This window comes from Aythya fuligula, chromosome 28, assembly GCF_009819795.1.
Source record: "Aythya fuligula isolate bAytFul2 chromosome 28, bAytFul2.pri, whole genome shotgun sequence".
In the NCBI taxonomy this organism is placed as follows: Eukaryota; Metazoa; Chordata; class Aves; order Anseriformes; family Anatidae; genus Aythya; species Aythya fuligula.
Genome location: NC_045586.1, coordinates 2,501,001 through 2,524,333, shown reverse-complemented (window position 1 = coordinate 2,524,333; position 23,333 = coordinate 2,501,001). Strand labels below are relative to the sequence as shown.

Here is a 23,333-nt window from a genome sequence, read left to right as displayed (position 1 = left end):
CTTCTAGACCACATGCTTTCTTCAAAGCACAAAGCCTAAAAACGGCCTTCGTAGAGCTATATTGGATGTTTGTACCAGAAACCTAGCAGAAAACCCAGAAATGTCTCTGTTGTGCTGTGCAGATGACAAAATGCTTGGAGGGCAGGGCTGCTGATTTGATAAGATGGAACGAAATAAAAGCTTTAAGAGGGCCAAATGGAGCATCAGCTTCGATGAGCAAACGGCGGACGGGGCTGTTCTGGAGAAACAGTGACCAGACAAGGCAGGGAGGTCACTGGAGCACCAGATGACCTTTATCTGCTTCAACTATTGAATTTCTAAGAGCATTAAGGGCTTACTTAGTCATGGTACCTAAGTGTCTCAGCGAAAAACCTGCTTTGTTAACAGGCCTTCCAGTCTGGAGGACAAAAGTAACTGGAGCAGGAGCCAGCGGCGGGCAGCTGGCAGAGGACACCTGGGATTTGGAATAAGGTGCCGGCCGCTGGAGTGACTCCCCGAGGCAGATTAACCCGCTCAGGTGATTTTTAAATTACAAATGAACTTTTTTTTTTTTTTTTTCTTTTCCCCAATCCATTCTCATTCAAGCAGGAGCGCAGAGAGGTGTCGCAGCTGCGCTGCACAGCCTGATGGCCAAAATCCAAATGGCCGTTTCTAATCTACTCTGTGCGGGCTCGGTGACATTTATTAGCTCCTGGCTTGCAGCACAGCTCTGAGCTGACTCCAAATCTTGGCTGGCAATTTGCTCTTCGTGGGTTGCGGAGACTGCTTTTCGAAGCACTGGTGGCACAGGTAGAGCCGAGCTTTGGGGCCTCCCTGAGATCCTGCTGAAGTCTCCGTCGTGGTTTGAAGAGGGGGTTTCAGTGGGTTTGCTTAGCCGTGGTGTAGAAAACGTTGTAAACAGTGTAGGGACTTATTCCGGAGGATTTTATTCTTGCAAAGGAATGGAATTCGCCCCAATTAATGATGTATTGAGTATAAATGCACATGATGTCAAAACAACGCATTTAAATAGCTACAAACAAAACAATACGAAGTGCCAATCAAAAAGAAAATGTTCTTAGAAAAGCTGGCATAAAGAAAATAACAGAAAAAGACAAATGTAACAGAACTTTCTCCTTGGCAACTCTCAAACTTCAGAGCAGATTTCAAAGGCTCTGTTTCAGGGAGGTGATACCAGCTCCAGAAACCCCTCTTTTACTAGAAACTAGTTAGTCACCTGAGGATGTAGTTAGTGCAATAAATTGTTGGTTAAAAGGGTTTAATCCCTGGAACGTTGCCATTTTATATATCCAGCTTTGCAGTCCTCAGCTCTTGAAAACGAGATTTTTGTTATTATGGGGAAATGACTTGAGCAACTGGACAAAATTTGAGGCTGGGAAAGCTGCTTCTGTTTGGAAGAGAAAATGAGTTTTAGACACCATAAATGACTAATCCATGAAGCAACTAGTGAACGACCTTACAAGGGGAGAAGTAACTTTTGATTTATTCTACAGTAATACACAGAACCTGGATCAATATATCACTATCAAAGATATGCTTTTTTTTTTTTTTTTTTTCATGCCGGCTGTAATGTACTCAAATTCAACATCCTTGTGAGGAAAAAGAGCCAAAAATGTTGACTGCAGAGAGAGCAGAATTTTGAAAAAGTCTTTAAACGACATGAAAAGACGAAGCTAGTTAAAAGGAAATTAAAAGGAACGGCTAAATGAGTAAAATCCTTGGCTCTGCCATGGAGAGTATTTAAAGCCGTGGTGTGAAGGTCTTGAGCAAACAGTCCTTGTTCTCTGCTTTTGCAGATGTACTGCATGTTCTCCAGGGGGGGCGAGCAGCAGGCTGGCAGGCGACTGGGTTGGAGAGGACATCTGGAGCAGCTGGTGGAGAAGCTTCCCGGGGGCTGCAGGAGCGCAGGGACAACCGGAGAGGGCAGGGAACGTGCTCCGTGGCACCAGGAGATGCCGAGCAGACTGGGGAGCTGATGCACAGCCAGGCTTCAGCAGCCAAGGAAGGAGCCTTGCGCAGAGCTCCAGGAGGGACTCGAGTTTCTCTGAAAGCTGGAAGCCCCTCAAAGCTGCTGAAATTGAAGTCGAAGGACAAATTCACGCCGCAAGGACACAGTGGAAGGAGGTAAATTTGTTTCAGATCCTTCTGTTTTATTTTCTTTCCCCACCGGTCTGAGCTTCCCCTGTTTCAGGAGATATTTTGTTCTCATTTGTATGCTGGCACTATATATATATATATTTGGAAGTTAAAAGTCCTTTTACCAGGCCAGTTGTAAGGAAACCATCCAGGCAACTCTGCCCTGATGCACACATGAGGAGCAGGGAGGACACAAAACAAACAAAGCTATCATGCAGAAGGGAATGAATTCCTGACATTACTGCTTGCTGCAGTGTCATCCCAAGAAGGTTTCTGTATTTGCAACCTGCTGTGCAGAGGAAGATGGGCTCGAGTGATTCTCTGAAAGTAAGTGTTGGTAGAAGAGGTTTAGGAGCAAACCAGAACATTGCCAAGGCCGAATGCAGTCACCCAAGGGTGCCGAAGGAGCACATTGGTGAAGGTGTTCAGCTGCTAAGGGGTTTGTGCTTTATTGCCTAACCCAGCCTTGGAGGGATGGAGGGTGACAAATAGGGTGTCGATGGCTACAAGGAGTCCTGGACTGATTTAAGAACCAGAGTTAGTGTTCAAACAGCCTCAAATGGTTGGAAACAATGATGTAGAATAATTTTATTAGCTGCTTGGATGAATACAGCATGCTGGGGAAGAGTTTGATTTGGTTCTTACAGAGGGAAATCAAAGCTTGGAGGTGTATCCAGGCTCTCTGAAGGTGTAAGTGAGCTGGTGGGCCAGGGTGATGCAGTTAATACACCTGTACGTGGAGGTTCATGTGTTTTGAGCAAGTTTCCACACCAGTGACCTACAAAGAAACTAACTTTTCTAGGGGTGAAGAGGCAGGCCCACAGATTAATAAGTGTTTACAAGAGTAAAGAGTCCATTTTCACAGTGGTGGCGGGTGCCAGTGGAAGCCTACAGAGGTCTGTGCTGGTATTCATGCTGATCAGCGCATTCAGAAAGGATCCAGAAAAGACTGTGAATAGTAAGCTGGCAAAATCGTAGGGAAAAATGATTCAGGAGAGCCAAATCTAGGGCTGAATGCAAGAAATTGAAGAGGGTCCCATGATACTCATGCACAAAATGGCAGATTACATTCAATTCAAATACATGCAAAGCAGAATTCAGAGGAAACAGAGCGGTGTGTACAGGGTGTTGATAGTATCTGTTGCAGCTGGCAATAGAGCTGACTGGAGGAGGTACAGAAATTCTGGCAAGGAGGCCGAAGCTGGCTTCTCTCTAAAGAACAGCTCATGGGGTAGAGCCCAGCTTGGGATGGGGTGAATTGAAGGGAGTGTGGCAGACAGCTGTGATAAAGGGGGAGAGAGGATTATTTATTTTTTTTTGCCATTTCCCACTGCCTGAGAAGTGGGTGCATCAATGGATGCGATCCATTCATATCGCTTTCCGAATCCATCTTCATGCAGAAGGCGGAACGTGTTCAGAATGGGATCAGATGGGTTCGTGGCAAAAATCAGGGTCAAGAAAGATTGATCCAGGATGCAGACTTTCTCGTTTCCAGTGCTCAGTGAGTCAGAACAGCCAGGTGTGTCCTGTCCATGGACGAGGGACCTGCATGAATTCAGCTACGTGAAGTCAGTGGTGTGAATTCAGGCACAGACATCTTGATAACTAGGGAGAATGTGAGCAGATAGAGCTAAACTGGAGCACTCCACGGGTTTCCACTGGAGCCTTGGGTGACAGAAGAGAAAAGGAAGCTCCTGGAGACACCAAGGTACACTCGAGAGCGGAGGGATGCCTTCAGTGCAGCTAGCTGGGACTTCTGTGCCTGCAGCTCCTCGAGTGTGAGAGCACAAACCCCTTCGGCAGTGCCTGAGCTCATGCCCGTGGGCTAGTGACAAAGGGGTAGGTAACAGGAACATGACATGTTTTTCCTGAATGACTGAGTCCGTGACACAAGACAAACGTCAAGCCACTGAACAGGCAAATCTGTATCTCGGCTTTGCTTTCCTGTGAAATGAGATGGTTTCTTTACATGCCAGCTCTGCTTGTTGTAACATCTTCTGCATGGTTAAAGCTGCTACATCCCTAGCAGCGTGGTTGTGCCGGGCCCTCAGCAATTTTACCAGAAAATAAGACAACGGAGCTGTCTGGGGACAAATGTTGTCAGGCTTCTCTACTTTTGCGGGTCTAAATGATGAACTGCCCCGGTCCTGGTGGTGCTGGTGGCCGGGCTGCTGTCTCGCCAGAGGACAGCATTGTCCCAGTTGAGCTGCAGAGATATGGCACGGTGCTGAAGCACGCTGTAGTGCTCTGCCCTGTGGCCAAGCTGTTGACCTAAGGCTGTTCCCTGCCCAAATCTTATGCTGGAGCTCTGGGAGGAGCAGATTGTAGCAGATTACAGATTGCTAGCTGCCACTTCTGCTCCGTGGAAAATAAGTTTTGCCCTGCAAACCCCGGTGGTATCTCTTGGTCAGATTACAGACTTAACTGTTGAAAATAAATGTATTAATGCTATGCTTTTAAAGCTTCTGTAGGGCTTTTGAGTTCCTTTGCTGCGCTGCCTGGTTACAGTGTTAGCCTCAGTCACGTAGCCCAGAAGAAAGCTATCCAGAGGATTAAAATTGAGGTATATTCTAGATCTCCAAGAGCCTTGGGAAGTGGCAGAATGGATTGGCACATCCTAAATGAAGACATGAACACAAACGGGCACACTGAAAACCTGGACAAAGCAGACAATCCCTGGGGCACTGTAGGGTGAGTAATGTTGTATGAAGGAGAGCTGAAACCCAAAGGAGGTGGGGAAACTAACTAGTAAAAACCAGAGAAACCTCGTGGAAAGGATGGCTGGACCCAGCTGAGGCTATGGTAGTGCTGGGTACCTGTTCTGGGTATCTGTCACTGAGCTCCTGGCCCAAATGGCGAGCTGAAAGAATCTGAGGAACAGCCAAAGAAGAAAAGAGTAGATTTTTCTCAAATATATCAGAAACAAAGAGTGTGCCAAGGAGTTGACGGAGCCAGAATATGATCAGAGTATAAAAGGAGCAATTAGAAGAGACGATCCCATTGCAGAGAAACTGAAGCAATTATTTGCATTATTGTTGATTGTAGAAGAAAACATGGAGATTCCCATGCTGTAATTAACCTTCGTGGAGGCTCATCAGAGAATACGTCCAAAACTGAAAAGCCTGGAGCAGAGATTATGGATCCAATTGACAAAATGGACAATGATAAACCATCCGGGCTGGGTTGTCTCGCTTCAGACTTCTTAAGAAAGCCAAGAATGGGACTGCTGAATTAGAAATGGCAGGCTGTAAGAGCTCTCTCAAACATGGCTTTGCATATAAAGGCCGAAATATTGCACATTTGCAAATGTGTTCCGGAAAAGATCTGGAGAAGTATTTGTTGGCATTAGTTTGCTCTGCACTACCAAAGAATGGCGTTTGCAGGCAAATGGGTGCACATGAATCACTGGGGAAGAGGCAGCAGAGTTCTCTGAAGGGCCAGACAAGAACAATTTCTTTAATAGACTCTATTGGGATTCCCAAAGTGCCTTAGATAATGTCCTTCACCAAAGGGCTGTAAGGAAAATAAACAGCCATAGACTAAGAAAAAAAAAAAAAAAAAAAAGCAGAAAAGTAGAAGTGATTGGTGGAAAGGTCAGAACCAAGGTGGGAGCAAAGAGGCAGTTTTCCTGCGTGGCCAGTGCCAGAGTCCTGCAGAGACCTTGGGTGCCGGGAGAGGCTGAACAAGTTGATGCAGGAGAGGCGAATTAGGGGCTGCAAATATTCGTACGGCTGGCTCAGGGTGATGGAAATGTATGGGTGCGTCCATTTTAATGTGGCTAATTGCAAAATGACATCCAGCAAACCAGCCTTCATATTTCCCTAAAAGGGAGCCATTGTTTGGAAGAAGACACAAAAGAAAGATCCCGAAGGATAGACGACAAATATGAGTTTGAGATGTGAGCTGGTGTCTGAGGTGAGAAGGATGTTTCTGCAAAGAAATCTTGAATAAGAGCAGACAGGGGAAGTGTCTTTTCATTCATCCCTGTCGTATGGATGCTGCGTCCAGCTACTGTGCTCCTACCTTTAAAAAGTCTGTTTGGAAAGGACAGAGAAAACAGCCACAAGTGAAATTCAGAGGCTAGGAAGTCTGCTTTTGAGAGCAAGCTCCAAGAGCTCGACGTGCTTTAAAGAGGGACCAAAAAATGATCTGATTTTCATCTGCAGTTCACTGCAAGGGCAGAAGATTTCTGACGGTGGAAGGCTGAATAATCCCAGCTAGAGACTGAGGAAGGTCAAGTGGCTGAAGCGAAGCACAGATTCAAACAAGAAAGAGAGGGCAAGATTTGAGCAGTGCAGAGGATTAACCATTGGGATGCTGTGCAGGATCCTCAGCCGTTTGAGACTTGAGGCTTGGGCCTCCTGGGCTCTGGTATCGAGGAGCACATCAGTGACTCTTGCTGGTGGTCCCAGATTGTACCCTGCTGTCATCTCAGCCCTGGCCGTCAGGAATTGCTCCTGAAGAGGACGAATTGCCAAGCTGTCTGCAGAGAAGACATTTCTTGGAGCGGAGACTCTCCTCTCTTCCCTTCATCTCGCATTTTGCCAAAATTCTGCTCTGGCCACAGATAACGTGTGTGAAATTCAAGCGCAAAGATGTTTTTTTGAGAAATGTAGGCTGTGAAATCAGGCTTATAAGTGAGCGCAAACTACACCCTTAACTGTGGAGTCCTTAGCCTGGCTTAGAAGGCTGCTAATCCCCATCTGCCATAGAGGTAAATGACCTGGGGAGGTGTGGGGTGTTCCCATTACAGCCGGGTTTTGTGCCTCCGTGTGTGGCAGTGCTGAAGTAATTTGCTTCTCCTGTAATTAATTACTCACTCTTGTGTCTACGCCGTATGTCCTTTGTGTGAAAAATCCCCCTCGTCCTAAGCACCCCGGGGCTTACTGGAAATATTTGGGATCACCTGGAACCCTCTGCTCTCTGCATCTCACGTTAAAGAGAGGTCGGGAGAAGCAGCTAAAATGAGCAAGGGGCTGAAGCAGCTGCCTTAGGAGACGGAAGAGGCCTGAACCCCAGTTTGCAGGGGAGAAGGTGATAAGAGGGGGGAACGTGGCTGAGGTTTACAACATCATGGAGGTGGTGAATACAACAAAGGCAGAGCTGTCATTCTCCAAATCCCACAGCACTGGAACTACGTGCACTTGATGAATCTGGGAGGAGAGCCGTTTGAGGCAGATAAAAGGAAGTTCAACTTTCCACAGCGGGAAGCGAAAGTGAGGAACTTGCTGCTGGAGGAGGCAAAGGAAACGCGGTCACAGCAGGGTCAAAAAGGGATCAGAAAACTTCAGAGGCAACAGGTCCGTCAGCAGAGACCGAAGGCAGCAGGCGGGGATTTCTCCTCTAACATTCCTGGCACAACAAGCGTGGATGCTGGGGGAGAAGAAGGAGGATGCCCACGGAGCGGTCAGGCTCCTCTTCTGCCAGAGACAGAGCCCCAGGCGAGGTGAGCATCTCGGGTACAGGCAGGGCAGCTCCCAAGGCTGGAGCTGTAAGAGCCGCAGGGGCCAGCACGGTTTCTGTCAAGGCACCGTTCAGCAGCTCTCACAGTGGAATAGCGAGATTTATTTGCCATGCTGTGCTTTTAACAAAACACACTGACCCCTAGATGAGGACAAACGTTGCTTTCTCATCGGAGCAGACACAGTTGGAAAGCTAGAACCAAAATATTTATCAGTGACTAAAACTTTGGATTCTTGCTTTCTGAGAGTTGATCTCAAAACTACCTTTTTTGGATGTTGATCTTCTGTGGGAAAATAAAATCATCTGGGAGAGCGGCAGCGCGTTTCAGCGCCGTGTTTCAGCCTGAGCCGCTCTGCGCCGGGGGAAAGCCGAACCCGCGCTGCCCTGAGCAACATCCTCGCTCTGGTCTTGTGGGACCTCACAGCACTGATGGGGATTTGGCCCTTCTCCAGAGCTGAAATCAGCCGTGTAGGCAGTAAGTGTGCGTGCGTGTGCATTTGAGTGGGATGTTCTCCGACTCCCACGGCTGGCTTTTCTCTCTGGATGAATACGTGCTGCAGAATTTTTGCTTGAGCGGGTTTGCCAGGCACGTCCCCGGATGGCAGACCGTTACCTGCAGCCTTACCCTGGGTGTGCCACGGCAGCCAGCGCCGCCGGAGAAGCCTTTTTAGTGAGGCTCAGTGTTTGAGATGGCTGCTCCGCTGTGCTAGCAGCAGCTCGCCGCTGCTGAGCTAATGGCCTCGTCTGGGATTTTGCTGGAATAACCCATCACTCCTCCGTGGGCATCACCAGGCTGAGAGCAAAGAGAAAGGGTACAGAGAGGAGGAAGTACATCAGGAATAGCAGCTACTTTGTAGATTTCACTGCTTTTTGATGTCTCCCTGGAAGCAGGAGTGCCTGCCCCTCCCCGCCTCTCCTTCCTCTGCTGCAGACCTGCTGTGCTCATAAGCCAGCACAACTGGGCTTGTGGTCGCAAGGTGACGTGTTCAGGGAAATAACTCCAGCTGCAGAACCACTGCCTTTTTGCCATTAAGTTTCCAGCTGTGCCAGTTCCCCGGAGGGGGATGATGTCTTTGTGGCCTCTCCATTGCTGCTCACGAGGCAGTGCAGGGCTGGAGGGGTGCAGGACCAACTCTTCCACTCACAACACTGGATTTCTGCCTCCGATATTTGCCCAGCTCGAGCACCAGCCCCGAGAGCATTTGCTCACACTCTGTCTTTGTCCATATCACCACTGCTTGCTGCATCCATCCTGAGAAGGATGCTCTCCAAAGCACGTGGAGCAAATCGCCCTCTGCAGCTTGCCACCACCCAGCGAGGGCTGCAGGGGCTGGGGAGAGGAGAGGCTCTGCTGGCTCCTGGTCTGACACTGCCGAGTGCAAGAGCTTTTATTCTGTGTCTGCGTGGCCGATGGCAGCAGGTCCGGTCACCGTTAATCCCGCTGTTATCACTACTTGAACTACGTGTAACTCGCATCGCAAATCGCATCTCTTGTATCTGCGTTTGGTGTTGAACTGCAAAAATCAGGCATTGTATAACAACAAAGGGCAGCGTGCGTGTGTGTGCACGCATGTGTGAGTGCGCCTGGGCCCTCTGCAAAAACCCGAGGTGGAAATTTGATGTAGGAACCTGTCACGGGAACGTGCCCTCTGTGTGGGAGGGAGCGTGTTTGATTGCCTGCCTAGAGCGGCTGCATGGGCAGCCTTTGTTTCGGAAGTTATGTAAGGAGATTTGGAGTGCTGCTTAAGTGCTTGGCTGACTGGTTTGTCCTAGCAGAAGTGCCTGCGCTTTCTCCCGTTGCGCGAGCTCTCCGGAGACGCCTGGGAGCTCAGGATGCAGAGCTGGAGCGTGTGGGCCTGCTGCTGCCTCTGATGACGGGGAGAAGACCGGGTTCCCATCTGCGCATCGATTGCGTCCTAGCCCTGCACTGGGAGCTCCTGGAGATGGATCCTTCTGCTCGAGATCAGGTGCTCGTAGGAAAATCTGGGTGGGAAGGGACCTCGGGATGTCATCCAGCCTGTGGCTGCACCACATGCACCAGGATGCTTCCATCACTGGTCGTGCCTTTTCTCCAGACCCATCCCTGGAGCTCCCGAAGCTGAGCGCCCCTCCTCCCCAAACGATACCCGGTAACTACTTTTCTCTCCTAAACTGTCATCCCCACACTGTCCGAAATCTAGCCAGTGCTTCTGAGCACATCAAGGACAAAGGCAGAGTTATGAATCCGCTCTAGCACAGAGATAAGACTCAGTATAATTAGAAACTTTTTATGTGAAGAAATGAATCAAAGCTCCTTCTACTCCTGGGACATTTTAACTCTTCACAGCTTCTATTATTAGGTGCAAAACTGTTTTTTTTTTTTTTTTTTTTCTCAGTTTCAGGCTAGAAAAACCTGAAGTAAGAAAGAAGTCCACGCTGAACTGACCCTGTGGAGCTGCTTGACCCCATGGACAAACAAGTGCCGACGGAGCATGGGAGACATCTGGGGGCACCTCGGGGCTGTCACACAAAGCACTGGAAAATGGCTTTAAGGCTGGAAAGCCAATGTGTCATTGAGCCTTGTGAGCGGGCAGGGGAAAGGGGACTGCTGGGTGTGACGGGAGCATGACCTGTGCCATAAGCAGGGAGGTGTGTGATTGCTGCGGGATGCGGCACGGAGCAGGAAGACAGAAAATTGTGCCCACGGTGCCACTTCTCTGCTCAGTCCAGTGCAAAGCCCCAATCTTCAGCTGTCTGCAACTAGAGTTAAGTTGTTCTAATTAAACTTTTCTAGGTAGGAAAAAAAAAAATGAAAAGAAGTGAAGAACGAAAAGATTTAGCTGTACCAAGAAAGGAAATTTGGGTTCAAACTCATGCATTTACTGTCTTTCAATCCTGGTGAGCAGCTACAACTCTTCCCCAGTCTGGGCCCAAAGAGGGAACCTCGGATTTCATTAGTTCCCACTAAATATTCCTATTGTCTTTATTGTAGATGGCCAGGGGGGTTGCCTTGACCAGACAGCCTCAGGTCTCGTTTGGGCCCCACGTGGTTTTAGCTGCGTTTAGCTGCTGCCTGTTGGTCTGTGCCCATTGCGTGACCTGAGCTTGAGCTCTCTGAACAAAACATGCTAAAGGGTTGATGAAGCCAGGCGTCTCTGTGTAGCAAACAACAGCCCTTTCTGTTAACCGAAGCTGGAGGAGGCTACTGGGCAACTTCCAAACTTCAGCTGGGAACCAGCAAGAAGGCAGTGTTACCAAAACATGCGGAAACGAATCCAAGCATGTGCAAGACTGAGGAGGAAGAATTCACTGCCGGGAATGGCAGACTCCTCTTGGCAGCGACTTCAGGGTGCTGATGACTTGCTGTCACCCTGTGGTGCTCGAGGAAGACCTGAGCTCTGCAGTGTGAAGCTACCAAGGACAAATCGTGCCTGACCAGCCGAGTGATTTGCCTGCTGTGAGGAGATGACAGATGAGAGCAGGGGATATCGCATACCTGGGCTTCAGCAAGGCTTTGACATGGCCTTGATTTGTAAGATAGAGATGGGATAAATGGTGGGTGGGTGTCCTGCCAGCTCTCGGGGTCGCAGTCGGTGGCATGGAGCTGGTGGTCAGCTTCTCATGGCTTCCCAGCACTGGCAAGGCTGAAGCTGGCATCCTATTTTGGGCTCCCAAGTAAAAGCGAGAGATCAACACAGAGGGGCGAGTCCAGAGGAGGCCCACGAAGATGATTGTGGGCTTAAGCATATGGGAAATGGGGAGAGGCATGAGGGGGGATCAAATTGCTGTCTCCTGCTACCTCGTGGATACTCAGAGAGAGGAAGCCAAACTTTGTGCACACTGGAAAGGCGATGGACAATGGACACAATTTGGAACAAGCAAACTTCTGCTTGGTCTGAAGGAAAAAATCTTCCCTGTTGGGGGTTGAAACACTGGGAATGAGGCCAAAGAGGCGGTGGGATCTCCATCTTCAGAGGTATTCAAAAGAACAAGGCTCTGAGTGATGTAATTCAGCTCTGCTCTGATCCGTGGTTGAACGAGAGACCTCTGGGGTCCACCCCAACCAAAACATTTCTGTGATTATTGTATCAGTGCACTTTGGCGGAAGAGGACAGTAGGATGTGATACATCCCTCTTCTGTTTGAAAGCTGAGATATTGGATAAAAACCTTCCCCTGTTATGAGCACGCTGAGAGGGTTAAGACAAGAACTGAGATCTTACGGGGTACCAGAAATGAGATAACTTATCTTTGCCGGTGGCAAGCAAACGGTACTATTCACGCTCTAATTTCCTGGACAAGTTGTTTTTCTTTTGGGAACACCTGCTGCATTCAGAGCACCGTGCAACGAGGGAAGGGGGTCTGGGCTTGGCAGGACCACAGCTGTGTTGGCAGTGTGAGCGCTGAATTAAGTCTGATGCTGCTGGATGCCACAGGACTGCCTTCAGAGAGACATGCCTAAGAGCAGGTTTCAGGAGGAGAATACATCTCGTGTCAGAGGGCACCACGAGAATCTGCAACCTCTGTGATATTTCTGAGACTTACTTCCCCGGGTGATGAGAGCAATAGATAAGCACAAGAGGAAGTAAAAGATTCCCTATTCAGAACAGGGTTTGATGTGTAGTAAACAAGCCCTGAGGCTGTACACTGAATGATGAAGATATAAACCACACTGAGTGGTGCAGAAACGCGGCACAAAACAATGTAATGTGTAGCTGTCCAGAGAAGACTGGTTAATCTGCCTGGAAATAAAGACGTGGAGCACAGACAGTGCACCGCGGCGGTGTGAAATCGGTGAGCTCTGCAGGTGCTGAGCTCCTTGCAGGAGCAAATGCAGCTGGATGAGAGGCGTGCAGGGCAGGATGGGCTGATGGCACTCAGAGCAGGCTGGATGTGAGCTCCTGGCTCAGAGAAGGGCTCGGGAACTGGGAAGGATCGGGGTCAGGAGGGTACAGAGACGTGTCGCCAGCTGAGGAGCTGTTTGGAGAACACTGCCTCTCCTTGGAAAATGCAAATCGCCCTCACTGTGCCTGCGTCCTGTCAGGTTGGATAAAGATGCTTCAGGTTCACCCAAGGACACTGTGCGAGGTGCTCTCTGCATCTCCTCCACCCTCCCCACCACCCTTCCCCTTCTCTATCGGGGTAAACATTGGGGAGCATTAGACCCAGAACAGCCCCCCTGAGGTTCCTTTTTAGCCTGGTAAGACCCATTAGTACACCTGAGCTGATTTACACTCATTATCTGTTCATCTTTCCTACTTGTCCCATATTAGCCCTCCCAGCACAGCTGGATTCATCCTGGGACGACGGGACTGCCTGCCTGCGTGGCACGATTCCGCTGGTACCCTGAGGTTTGTATCAGCAGACTGTCCAGGCACAGGTTATTGTTTGTATCAGCTAAATTACGCCGTGACCCAGGCCTGCTTCCTGCTGCACTGCCCAGCAGTCTTGCCTATTTACCATTTAGCTCTGAAATTGCAATAACAAGATTACTTGATAGAAAGCAAAGCTCCACCAGCTTTTCCGCTCTGGCTCTCCTCCTCCCGTTCTGCACAGAGGCCTCTCTCCCAGGAGGAGTCAGCAGTGGATTTGCTGCTAGAAATTGCTCTCGCTCTGGCTTTGCCTATATCCTTCAAAGAGAATCACTGCTAGGAAGGAAGAGCTGTTAGTTTAATCAGACTGTTTATCCCTTCAAAGTGAGCGGTTCACTTGGAATAAGTAGGAGAGCTCAGTGGGCTCAGCTGAGCACCAGCTTATCCCACCAATTTGCGCTTCCACAACCGGCTTCTCCCTTCCCCTGAAGGTGCAGAGGGAGTGGGGGGAGAGGTGAGCTTGGCCCCGGGGTTCTGAGCAGGGATTCAGCTGCTGGCGGTGCAAAATGATGCGGTTACAGAGGAGCCTGGAGCTGAAGGTGCCTGGAAGCTGTGAGAGCATTTGGGAGAAATGTTTTAATGGGCTGTGTGAGGCAAGGAGCATCCACGGGACTGACAGCAAGTGGATTTTATGCATCAGGGCTCCTGGGTCGTGGCAGGGAGGGAGCTGGCAGCTGTACCATGGAGCAGTGGTGAGGCCAGCGAGGTCTGGTGCCTCTGGTCTGAAAGTCTGGTGCTGGAGAAGGGTGGCTCCACCAGGCATGAGGGCAGGGTAAACTTAGATTTGTTTTCCTACCAAGAGATTTCCTGTTCCTGTTCTGTAACGTGGTGGCATTTCTGATGGAGCTAGGAGACTTTTAAAAAAATCTCCACTCTGGTTAATTCCCAGCCTGAGAAACAAATCCTCAAATCAGGCAGGATGACAGGACACGGTGTTTTGCCCAATTTGGGGCCAAGTACAGAGAAGGCAAAATTGAATTTATTTATTTTTGCAAATGCAGTGCCTTCACATGTGGATACAGTCTTCTGTTTGAACACTGCACTGCGGGGCTTCCTTTTGCCCATAAAACAATTTGGGGAGGGGGCAATAAGGGGAAAGAAGGGGCATCAAGGCAACCACAGGGTGTGAGTGTGGGTCTGGCACACCGAGCTCCATCAGCAACAGCAGTACTTCATCGTACACAGGTGGATTCCTGGTCACCCCATCCCCAATTCCTGTGTGGATCTGAGCCAAAAAACCCTTGGTGGTGATTTGGCTGCAGCTGGGTCGACCCCAGGTTTTGGGAACAGGAAAAGGGACTGGCTTCCCAGCCCCGTCCTGCCCTGTGTGCTGCTGAGGGGTGCAGAGAGGAGCTGGTTAGAGCAGATGTGTAATAAAGCTTATATTTTCTTGAGCTGCTCTTCGATCCATACCTATGGAGTGGGGCACAGCTTTCTCTGGACGCAACCTAAAACACAGCTAAACTGGGATTTTAACTCTTAACCTGCCTCCAGTTACGCCGGGCCAGGGAGGGAGGTGATTCGGTTGCAAGAGAGCAGATGGCGAGAGCAGCTAGGGACACATCCAGACAAGAGCTGCCACATGGCAGGGGAGGAAAACGTGGCCATCTGATAGCTGAGGGCAGGGCTGGGGAGGGCAGGAGGACCTCCCCGCCAGCCTCAGGGGAGGCACTCGGTCGGGCTGTCTTCCTCACCTTGTGACGAAGGCTCCCCGCGTGCCCTGCGGTGATGGAGTCAAGGCGCTGCCGTTAAATTGCTGATGCTGGCGCTTGCACAGGATCCTGTATATTAACTGCACTGTTGTTTTGTTGCAGACATGTGTGAAAAATTACCCTGCTGCTGCTACACTAATCGCAGCATGCAGCAAGTATACTTGAAAACACAGTATGCAAAGTCTGACCCTGCCAGGTAAGGATATGCTACAGTTCCCTCCTGCTTGCTTATAACTATTTAGTATCCGCATAGCAGCAGGCCCAGTGGACCCCGTTTATATGCTGGGACTTTACTGCGTTAGGTATTGCACAAAGAAACCAAAATGGTCCTTTCCCCAAAAGCTGCTCAGAGGCCAAGCGTGGGACTGGGGCTCTGGGCACCCGCAGTCCGTAACATCTTCCTCTCCGTGTCTCTTTAGATTTCACGCAATTTGCACTCTACAGATCATTAACACAAATGTGTTGATCAAATCTCTGTGACTAACTGGAAATTGAGATTTTATTCCTCCCTTCCCTCCAGTAAGAGGTAATAGACCCCATGCCCAAAGCTTATTAGGGATCCAGATTGCACCTGTATAACCCTTGGGGAGTTCCTAGTGTGAAGTATGTGTTTTGTTGATGAACTTCATCTGATTTATAAACCTGCTATTCACAAATTAACTCTCTGGCACAGGCACTTAGACTGACCTGAGAAAACCAGCACTGACAAACACCTCTCAAGCCCGTTATATTCTCACTAAATCTACTGCTCTCTGCATCGGGCAAGAGCTCCGTGTTAGGAAACATATCAGTGGCAAAATTAAAAGGGATAACAGTTTAATTGCTTACTGTATGAGATTAAAAGTACAGCAGCGACTGAAAACAGTGTGAGGTCTGAGCTGCCAGCCACGCTGGAGGCCAGGCATTTAGCCCAGTTCTTGGTGCCACCACCTTCCCTGCTCACAGTTTTGGAGGAATTACTGCAGAAAGGGGGCATCTCCCCCGGGATGGTGGGCGCTGGGTGCAGCCCCCGTTTTGGGGTTAGATTCTGGAATCGGAGAGCTTTGCCTGTGGCTGTTGGATTTGTCACTTACCTGCCAGCAACCAGAGGCTTTTGCAGAGTACAGCAGGAGCCTGGGCAGGGGATGGTGGTGCAGTCTGGCACCTGCCCTTGCGAGCAGTGGTGCCCTTGTGTTTTCTTTGCTGTGCCTGGGCTTGTTGAGGAGCCACAACAGGGTTCCACCTGGCGATGTGATATCCCTACATCAATGTCTCTGTGTGTTACCCGCTGCCTGCAGTTTCAGGATCCTGGAGCATCATCTGGCGATGCTCCCTGGCACCTCGGCTTTCTGGAGAATAAATTTCCACAGCTGCCTGTAACTGCATTGCTGGGCGTGCCTGGAGGAGCTTCTTTCTGCCTGAGCTGACCGCTTCCTCCCCGAGGCCATCTGGGAAGCAAGAAAAAAACACGGCTGCCTGGAGTCCCTGTGCCCTGCAAAGCCAGATTCCTTAGGAGCGTGCCAAATGCCCGGCAACGTGAAGCTGAGAAAATATGTGTGCAATATCCCAGAGCTTTGAATATCTGCCCGGGAAGCAGGATACCTGCGGGCCTTTCTGCCTACAGGAGATAGGAACATCGGCCTGGCACCGCGTCCTGCCATGTGCACGCACCCGCGGGTGGCCGTGCAGCCTGTTCAGTCCCTGCCCAGGCACGGATGTCACAGAATCACAGAGTCATTTAGGTTGGAAAAGACCTCCGAGATCATGAAGTCCAACCATTATCCTGTTGTTGCACTGCTGGACAACGTGCACACATCCGAGCTGACAGCTGGAGGCAGAGGTGGGTCTCCAGGGCACCTCAAATGGCTCTGGATAGTTGCAGAAAAGACACCAACTTCACTCGAATCTCTCGCCAGACCTTTCCACCAAGAGTGCCAGGGCTTAGTTTTGTTGCCTTAATACCAATCTCTCAGTACTACCTTAGATTCATCTGCACGTGAGTCTCCCACAGACCCCGTGTTTGATCTGTCAGCACTGCAGGGATGTGTGGGGCACCCCAAGGTGTCTGGAGCTGTACTATAGAAGCCAATATTTAGGCAACTGAGCTCCTCTGGCCCTGGTAGGAAGCTGTTCCCTTGTAGATGTCTGATTTTGAGCAGAACCCCTCAATTTGCTCTCCCTGGCCTGCCTGGATGCAATCTCTGCTTCTGAATGGAGTCTGAGGTGACAGCTGAGATGCTGACGCTGGCACTGGATATATCCACGGTTAGGAGAGAAGAATCTGGTAGGTGTGATTCAGGATTGTGTCCGTTTCACTTGTTCAGATCTGTCCGACAGCCGTTTTTTTGCAGGATGCTCTGGAGACCTCCTGGTGGTGGCACATTTTCAGTGCAGGTTGAGACCTGTAGGTCGTGATGCTCGCAGCCCATTTTATAGGGGAGATGTTGATTTTACCATTTGAGTTTCGTGATCATAATGTCATGAGGTACCAAATGAAATGCTCTTCACATTTAATTGTCATTAAATTATTAATTTACCTTTATCACCCAGATTTATCATTCCATCAAGAGAACAGGTTATGCTGATGAAGTTTGTTTTCGGGGAACTCCAATAGAACGGCCAGCTATTCCCTGTCCGACTGACAGGCTTGTAATTACCCCAGTCTTCTCATTTGCCTTTCCAAATATTGGCACAGAAATACCTTTCTTCCCATCTGCTGGACCTCCTGGCTCTGTTCTCACTTCCTCACTTCCACCCGTAGATCTGCCTTGGTGATCTCTCACTAGCAGACCCAGAAGTCTGCACAGGTTTTTACCTTGGGCCAGGGCAGGAATTCCCAGTTTTCTCCAGCATTTCTTGCTGTAAGGGAGTCATGTTTCTCCCCATCCAGAAAGCTGGGGAGCTGCCCCTGGATTTGTTCTTCCTTTCCCGTGAAGCAAGATGTGACCTCCTTACAGACGGCAACGTTTGAAGGGAAATCTGGGGCACTAGGTCACCCAAAAGGGAACTTGCAATAATTTTGTGACATCTTTTGTGGTGGAGAAAACGGGTCTTTGGCCTCACAGTGACCTAATGACAGGTAAGAAATTTTCCAGCCCTCCCTCCAGGCAGAACACAGTGTCCATCTGTGCTGATGATGATCCACAGTTGGTCCACATCAGCACACATCAGGACTTCTGGCAAGCCTGCCTCAGTTTCTCTCGGGTGCTGTGCGTGGCCACTCCTAATGCTGTGGTTTGTCCAGCTCCTGGGCCATTTTCTGTTCCTGTCATCTTGGGAAGCAAGAAACCAGAAACCCAGGCATCCAGCTGACAGCCTCAGGCCCTCTTGGATCAATGATTTCATTAATTAAATCATGTCACTTCACCACAGATATCCACAAATCGTGAGGCCACCTGAGCTAGTTCCCAATACTCTCGGTACTGCTGGTGAAGAGGACAAGGCATGTCTTAGAGGGACTCTTTCATATTTTTTTTTTCAGATATCTGCTCTGGCCTGAGAGCTGCCATGCCCTGGTCTCTGCTGACAGAGGTCCCTGGCACAAATCTCCACGGGATCTGAGGAGCCCCCACGAGGTGGTGACACCGCTGGTGCCTCCACTTGATGCCAGAGGAATCCCAACTTCCCAACAGGTTTCTGTTGCTGTGGAATTAGAGCAGCACAAATGGTAAGTTTAACCAACTCATTGCCCTTTGGTGTACAGGAGTTAGAATAATTGGCTTTAGATCCTCTCGAAATCTCCACTGTCTTCCTGACAGAAGGGTCACAGCATTTAAAGGCTGTGCATGCAAGCATTAGGCAGCACTGGGGAATTTGAAACCACAAATACTTTCTCCTCAGGCAAACATGATAAATGTGTATTTACATAAAAATGGAATCAGGGAAAGCTAAGGAGTGTTAAATACCAACTCTGGAGGCTCTGATATGAAGGGAAGCACAGAGTATCAGGAACAGATGGATTTGAAAGCTTGCAGAAAGACTCATCAGAGCAGTTCCAGCTGCCTGAACTCGTATATAAGGCAAAAAGGAAAAGGTGGCCAGAAAACATCACCAGCCCTACCAACAGCTGTGGTGTTGGCAGGGATTTTACCTGACATGCTTCTTCAGTGTCCTAGAAGGTATTAACAGCTATTTGACTAACGGGGTCCAGGTGATAGTGGATATTTGGATTTACAGAAGTGTGGGAAAAGCCCTGCTTTAACAGCTCTGAAGGAAATTCAGCAGTCACGGTTTGAGGGGAAAGTCCTTGCAGGGAGTAATAACATGTTAAAGGATGGGGAGCAAAGACTGGAATGAATATTTAGTTTTCACAGGGAAAGAGAATTAGGTGTGGAGTGGTGTGAAGATCTGTGCTGGAGCTGGCAGTCCTCGACATATTCACTAGAAAATGAGATAAATTGTGAGTGACAGCATTTTTCAGTGGTGCAGTTTTATTTAGGATAAGCAAATCTAAACCTGCCTGGGAAGCCCTGCACCAGCCCCAGCTTCCTTCCACAATGCCCTCGGGGTCGGCACCCCAAATTTAGCCTCACGGGGCAAAAAGCCACAGCAAGGAGATCTGCAAGGAGACAAGGGTCTGTAGGAAACTGGGTCCTCATCACATCTATGGAGATTTTGCTGGTGCTCATGTTTGCTCTGGAGAAAATTTGCCAGGATCAATCTCCAGCAATAACTGCTGAGTTGGCTCCGGGTGCCTTTAAATACACCGCTACGCATCAGCTGCTGAATTAAACAAACAAACAAAAAACCTTTAAGTCTGTTGAAATGTGTGCTGAGGGTAGGACTCGGCACCTGGGGCCACTGGTGTGTGAACAGCCCCAGACCTGGCCCTGTGGTCGTAACCTCAGAGCTGATGGATGGTGTCTTTGACCAGGGAGACAGCTGGAAGACATCTGCAGCCTTGTGGTTGCTCCTGGTTTGTTTCGAGTAAGTTCCAGGCTTTGCCAAAGGGCCTGTTTTCAAACTTTGCTGTTTGGTGCAGAGTGCTCCTGCTGCAGTAAAGACGGAGGCTACTGGTGTGCCCAGTTTGGGGCTGGAAGCTACCAAGGGGCTGCGTCCAGGGGCAGCATCCACAGCCTTGCACCTCCGGGAGATATAGGGTGAGAGAAGGCCTCTGATGAGGCTGGATGGAGGAAAGCAAAAAAAGGCTCCTTTGCTTGATTGTATTCACTGCAGAATGGGAAAAATAGTCATCACCTACCTGACCTTTCTGACCACTCGAGGAAGTCACTGCAGGCTGTTGCTGAGCTGTTTGGTGCTGGAGAGTCCCACGCTGCCCTTCAGTGTGGCTTGGAGAGCTGGTCTCTGGCCACGAGGATTTGTTTGAAAGCCTGGCCATAAATACTTGCAATTCTCCCCCTCTAGGGCAGAGGCACTTTTTTTTTTTTTCTTTTTCCCTGCAGCATTTCATATTTAATACACCTTAAAGGCTAACAAGCATGTCAGCACCTTAATGCTGCCATGTGTTCTAGGACCAAAAGTGATACATAGATACCATGAATGATACTTGGACTGCATCCCAGTCCCCCATCCTCCACCTTTTTCCCTCTGTGTTTTAGGGAATTCATTCCCAGGATCTTAAATATGAAGGATTCCTCTTCTCTGTGGTATTGCAGGAGGCACAAGAAAGTCTTTGAAATATGTTGCAGATTTAATGCTTAGGAGGCATGCTTAATTTGGTCTCCCTAAGACATCCTTCATCAGATAAATGATGAAGGGCTGCAGCAAGAAGGGACACAAATGCTTGACCAAGAGTTTGAGAAAGCTAAAAAAACACCCAAGCCAGTAAATCTTCAGAACAGCAAAACAGACAAATTTGAGCAGAAAAGTCAAGAAACCAAACAAGAGGGTCCCGTTCAGTGACATATGAATTTGCCAAAACTGCAATAAATAGACAAGCAGAGCTGAAGTGTGAAGTGTGGAGGTGTACTCCCGCTTGTAATTATAGAGAAACAAACACACTTTGTCATCCTTGTGGGAGAAAGCATCCTTATGAAATGCCTCGCATCCACCTTGTAGCTGAGATTAATACGCTGGATATTTACACGTAAATGCAACGCATCTTTGCTCAGACCATCACAATGCCATTAAATGCATTAAATGCCAGTAAATGCATTCAAAGGATTATTCAAAGGAAAATTACTAGGAGTGAATAAAAAGATGCCCTGGAAAAAGAAACCCAGGGAAAACGGAGAATGTGAGAGGCAACGGGCGCAGCCTGCTTTAAGGGAAACTTGCGCTAGAGATAAGGAAAAAAAATTCTTACCCATGGGGTTGGGGCCCAGGGAAGGACCATTCCTTACAGGTGTTTGTAGGACCCCAGTTTATAAGCTAATATATACACTCTGGCACGATGCACCCCATATTTGCAGTAACACAGTATGGTTGCCTCCCATTTGGTGTGGTGCCCACCTCTGTCTATGTTATTTTAGAGCAGTTTGTTCCCTAATCTGTAAATCCTTATGTGGGCACAGGAGCTTGCACGTGCCCTTCCTAAATTGCAGCCTATTTTTTTTTTTTTTTTTTTTTGCAGGCCGTTTCTCCCAGTTTATCAAGCTTGTTTTGAATTCTAATCCTGGCTTTTAAGTTGATCCGCCTGCAGGTTTAATAAGAAATGTCTTTATGCCATCATGAAAGTCAGGTATGAAAACAGTGAATAATGGTAGGCCTAGGCCAGATTTCCACTTGATATATTTTCCTATTTTGAGCTAAACTATCTCCCAAGTAGATTTTCCAGCTGGTTTTGCACTTGATTTAGAGAAGCTTAACTTAGATGACTTTCTCTACTTCATTTATAGGAATGTCATACAAGATGGTGTCAAAAGCTTTATGAAAATCCCTGTATATGGCATCTTCCTTGTGACATCGAGAGGATTCTTGAAGACAACTGCTGAATGCTCTGGATCTGCGGGTTCAGGAGCCCTCCATGATCAAGCCCGGCTAATCTAAAAAATAACTCGTTTAAGGACTTTCTAATCTGTTACCTCTTTCCGTCATATTGCTGAAAATTTCACACTTCTGTCTCTGGGGCTCGCGGGAGGAGCTCCCTTTTTAGTAAAGGCAGAAAAGCAAAAGGAGCGTCGTGCTTGTGACTGTCACCTCCCAGCACCAGTTCTGCGTGGTGGAGCACTGGACCACCTCTCACCTTCGCCCTCTGCTTGCTGACAGCGCAGCTCTCGGTGCCTCCCCATCCTCTGAGGCTTTATATCCTTTGGAGCCCGGACCCGCAGACTTTGTCCCCAATTCCTCGTGCTTTTCTTAACTGTCCATCCCAAGTAACCTGAAGTGGTTTTTTTTCTTTTCACTTCTGCCCCATGTTTGAAACCAGTCAGTTTGTGGTTTTGAAAAGTTGATCTTTTAATTAATTTTGACTGCTGCTTCTTCATCAAAACAGTTTGCATTTGTTGCTGTTGTTTCTCTAAGTAGCCACAAGTTCTTTTTAGCAATCTGCATAGATTTGCCTTCCCTCTGCTCAACCTCACTGATTCTACCAGTTTATGAAGCAGCTGTTTTTGTCTTGTTATCCTTCCCTTTTGGCCAGAAGCAAATCTAGACAGCTTTAGCTTTTTTTGTTTGTCTGTTTTACCTTTCAGGTAAGAACTGCTCTACCAATGCAGTCATAAAATTTGCCAAGCAGTCAATGATTTACAGGATCCCTGTCAAGCAATTCTGAGTAGCTAAAATCCCTCGCTACCACCAAGTACCATCTTTCAGATGATTTTGCAAACCACTCATTAAAATGGCTGTTCTGTTTTCTCTTCCTAGCTATATGCCTCTGCTCTAGCAGCACCCATTTTTCCTTCTTTAATTCTTATTCAGAGACTATTTCCTCCTGCAGTCTTATACTCAGAGAATGTACCTATGCTCTTGATATCTTCCTTTTTCTCCTTGTTCGCCCTTCCTGAACAAGCTATACAGTTGGATATTAATATTCCAGACATAAGTTATCCCAACAAGCCCCTGTTACGCCAATTAAATCAGAATTTTGCTTTGTGTGAAGAATTCGAGCTCCTCCTGTTTGTTCTGTTTCTAATGTTTGTGTATACAGATTTCTAAGACATTAAACACGTTGTCCACTATTGTCCTTGTCCTCCTATGAACTATAAATGGTTCAAAAGCCATCCTGAAATCAGTATGGTTTCCTGCTTGTCAAAAGGTTGTTTTAGAACATTACTTCTCTGGTGGTTAGAATCCTATTAATTTTCAGCCTATGTTCATGGCAAATTTATATTTATTTATTCTTGTGCCAATTTGTGCTTTGGATTAAATAGGTCTTCTCTCTCCATGGTGTTTACTTCCCTGCCGTATTTATAGCAGGCATTTCTGTGTCTCCTTAGCCTTCGCTTTGTTGCATTGAACAAACCAAGTTCTGTCATTTCTAACTGATGGACTCCCGTTTTTGAGCCGAAATCCTCAGGGATCAGCTCCTAAGCACACAGCTGGTATTTCCTCCCTTCAATTACACTGGAGTGATGTTACTCCAGACCTCAACATCAGGCAGTCCTTCTTGTGCAATAACCCTGCTCCCTTTTGTATCGATGATGCTTCAACTTCAGGCCAGCTACAAATTTGGTGGTAATTCCTGCTAGGATTGCTCAATGAAATGCTAACTCCTGGCTGGCTGCTCGTTACGTGGTCCATCGGCTACCGATAGAAATCAGCCTCAGCCTGGGGATGCCTCGTAGCAGGGAGTCC

The 23,333-nt window shown here is 48.4% G+C and overlaps 1 protein-coding gene across 1 annotated transcript; it reads left to right on the top strand.

Moving 5' to 3' along the window:
* The first annotated feature begins 4,515 nt into the window (after positions 1-4,515).
* On the top strand, positions 4,516-22,923 carry LOC116499653. Its single transcript, XM_032204453.1, has 3 exons — positions 4,516-7,582; positions 18,121-18,306; positions 21,437-22,923. Exons 1-3 carry the CDS (start codon positions 7,284-7,286, stop codon positions 21,585-21,587), a joined length of 636 nt encoding a protein of 211 aa, XP_032060344.1. The 5' UTR covers positions 4,516-7,283; the 3' UTR covers positions 21,588-22,923.
* The last annotated feature ends 410 nt before the right edge of the window (positions 22,924-23,333 follow it).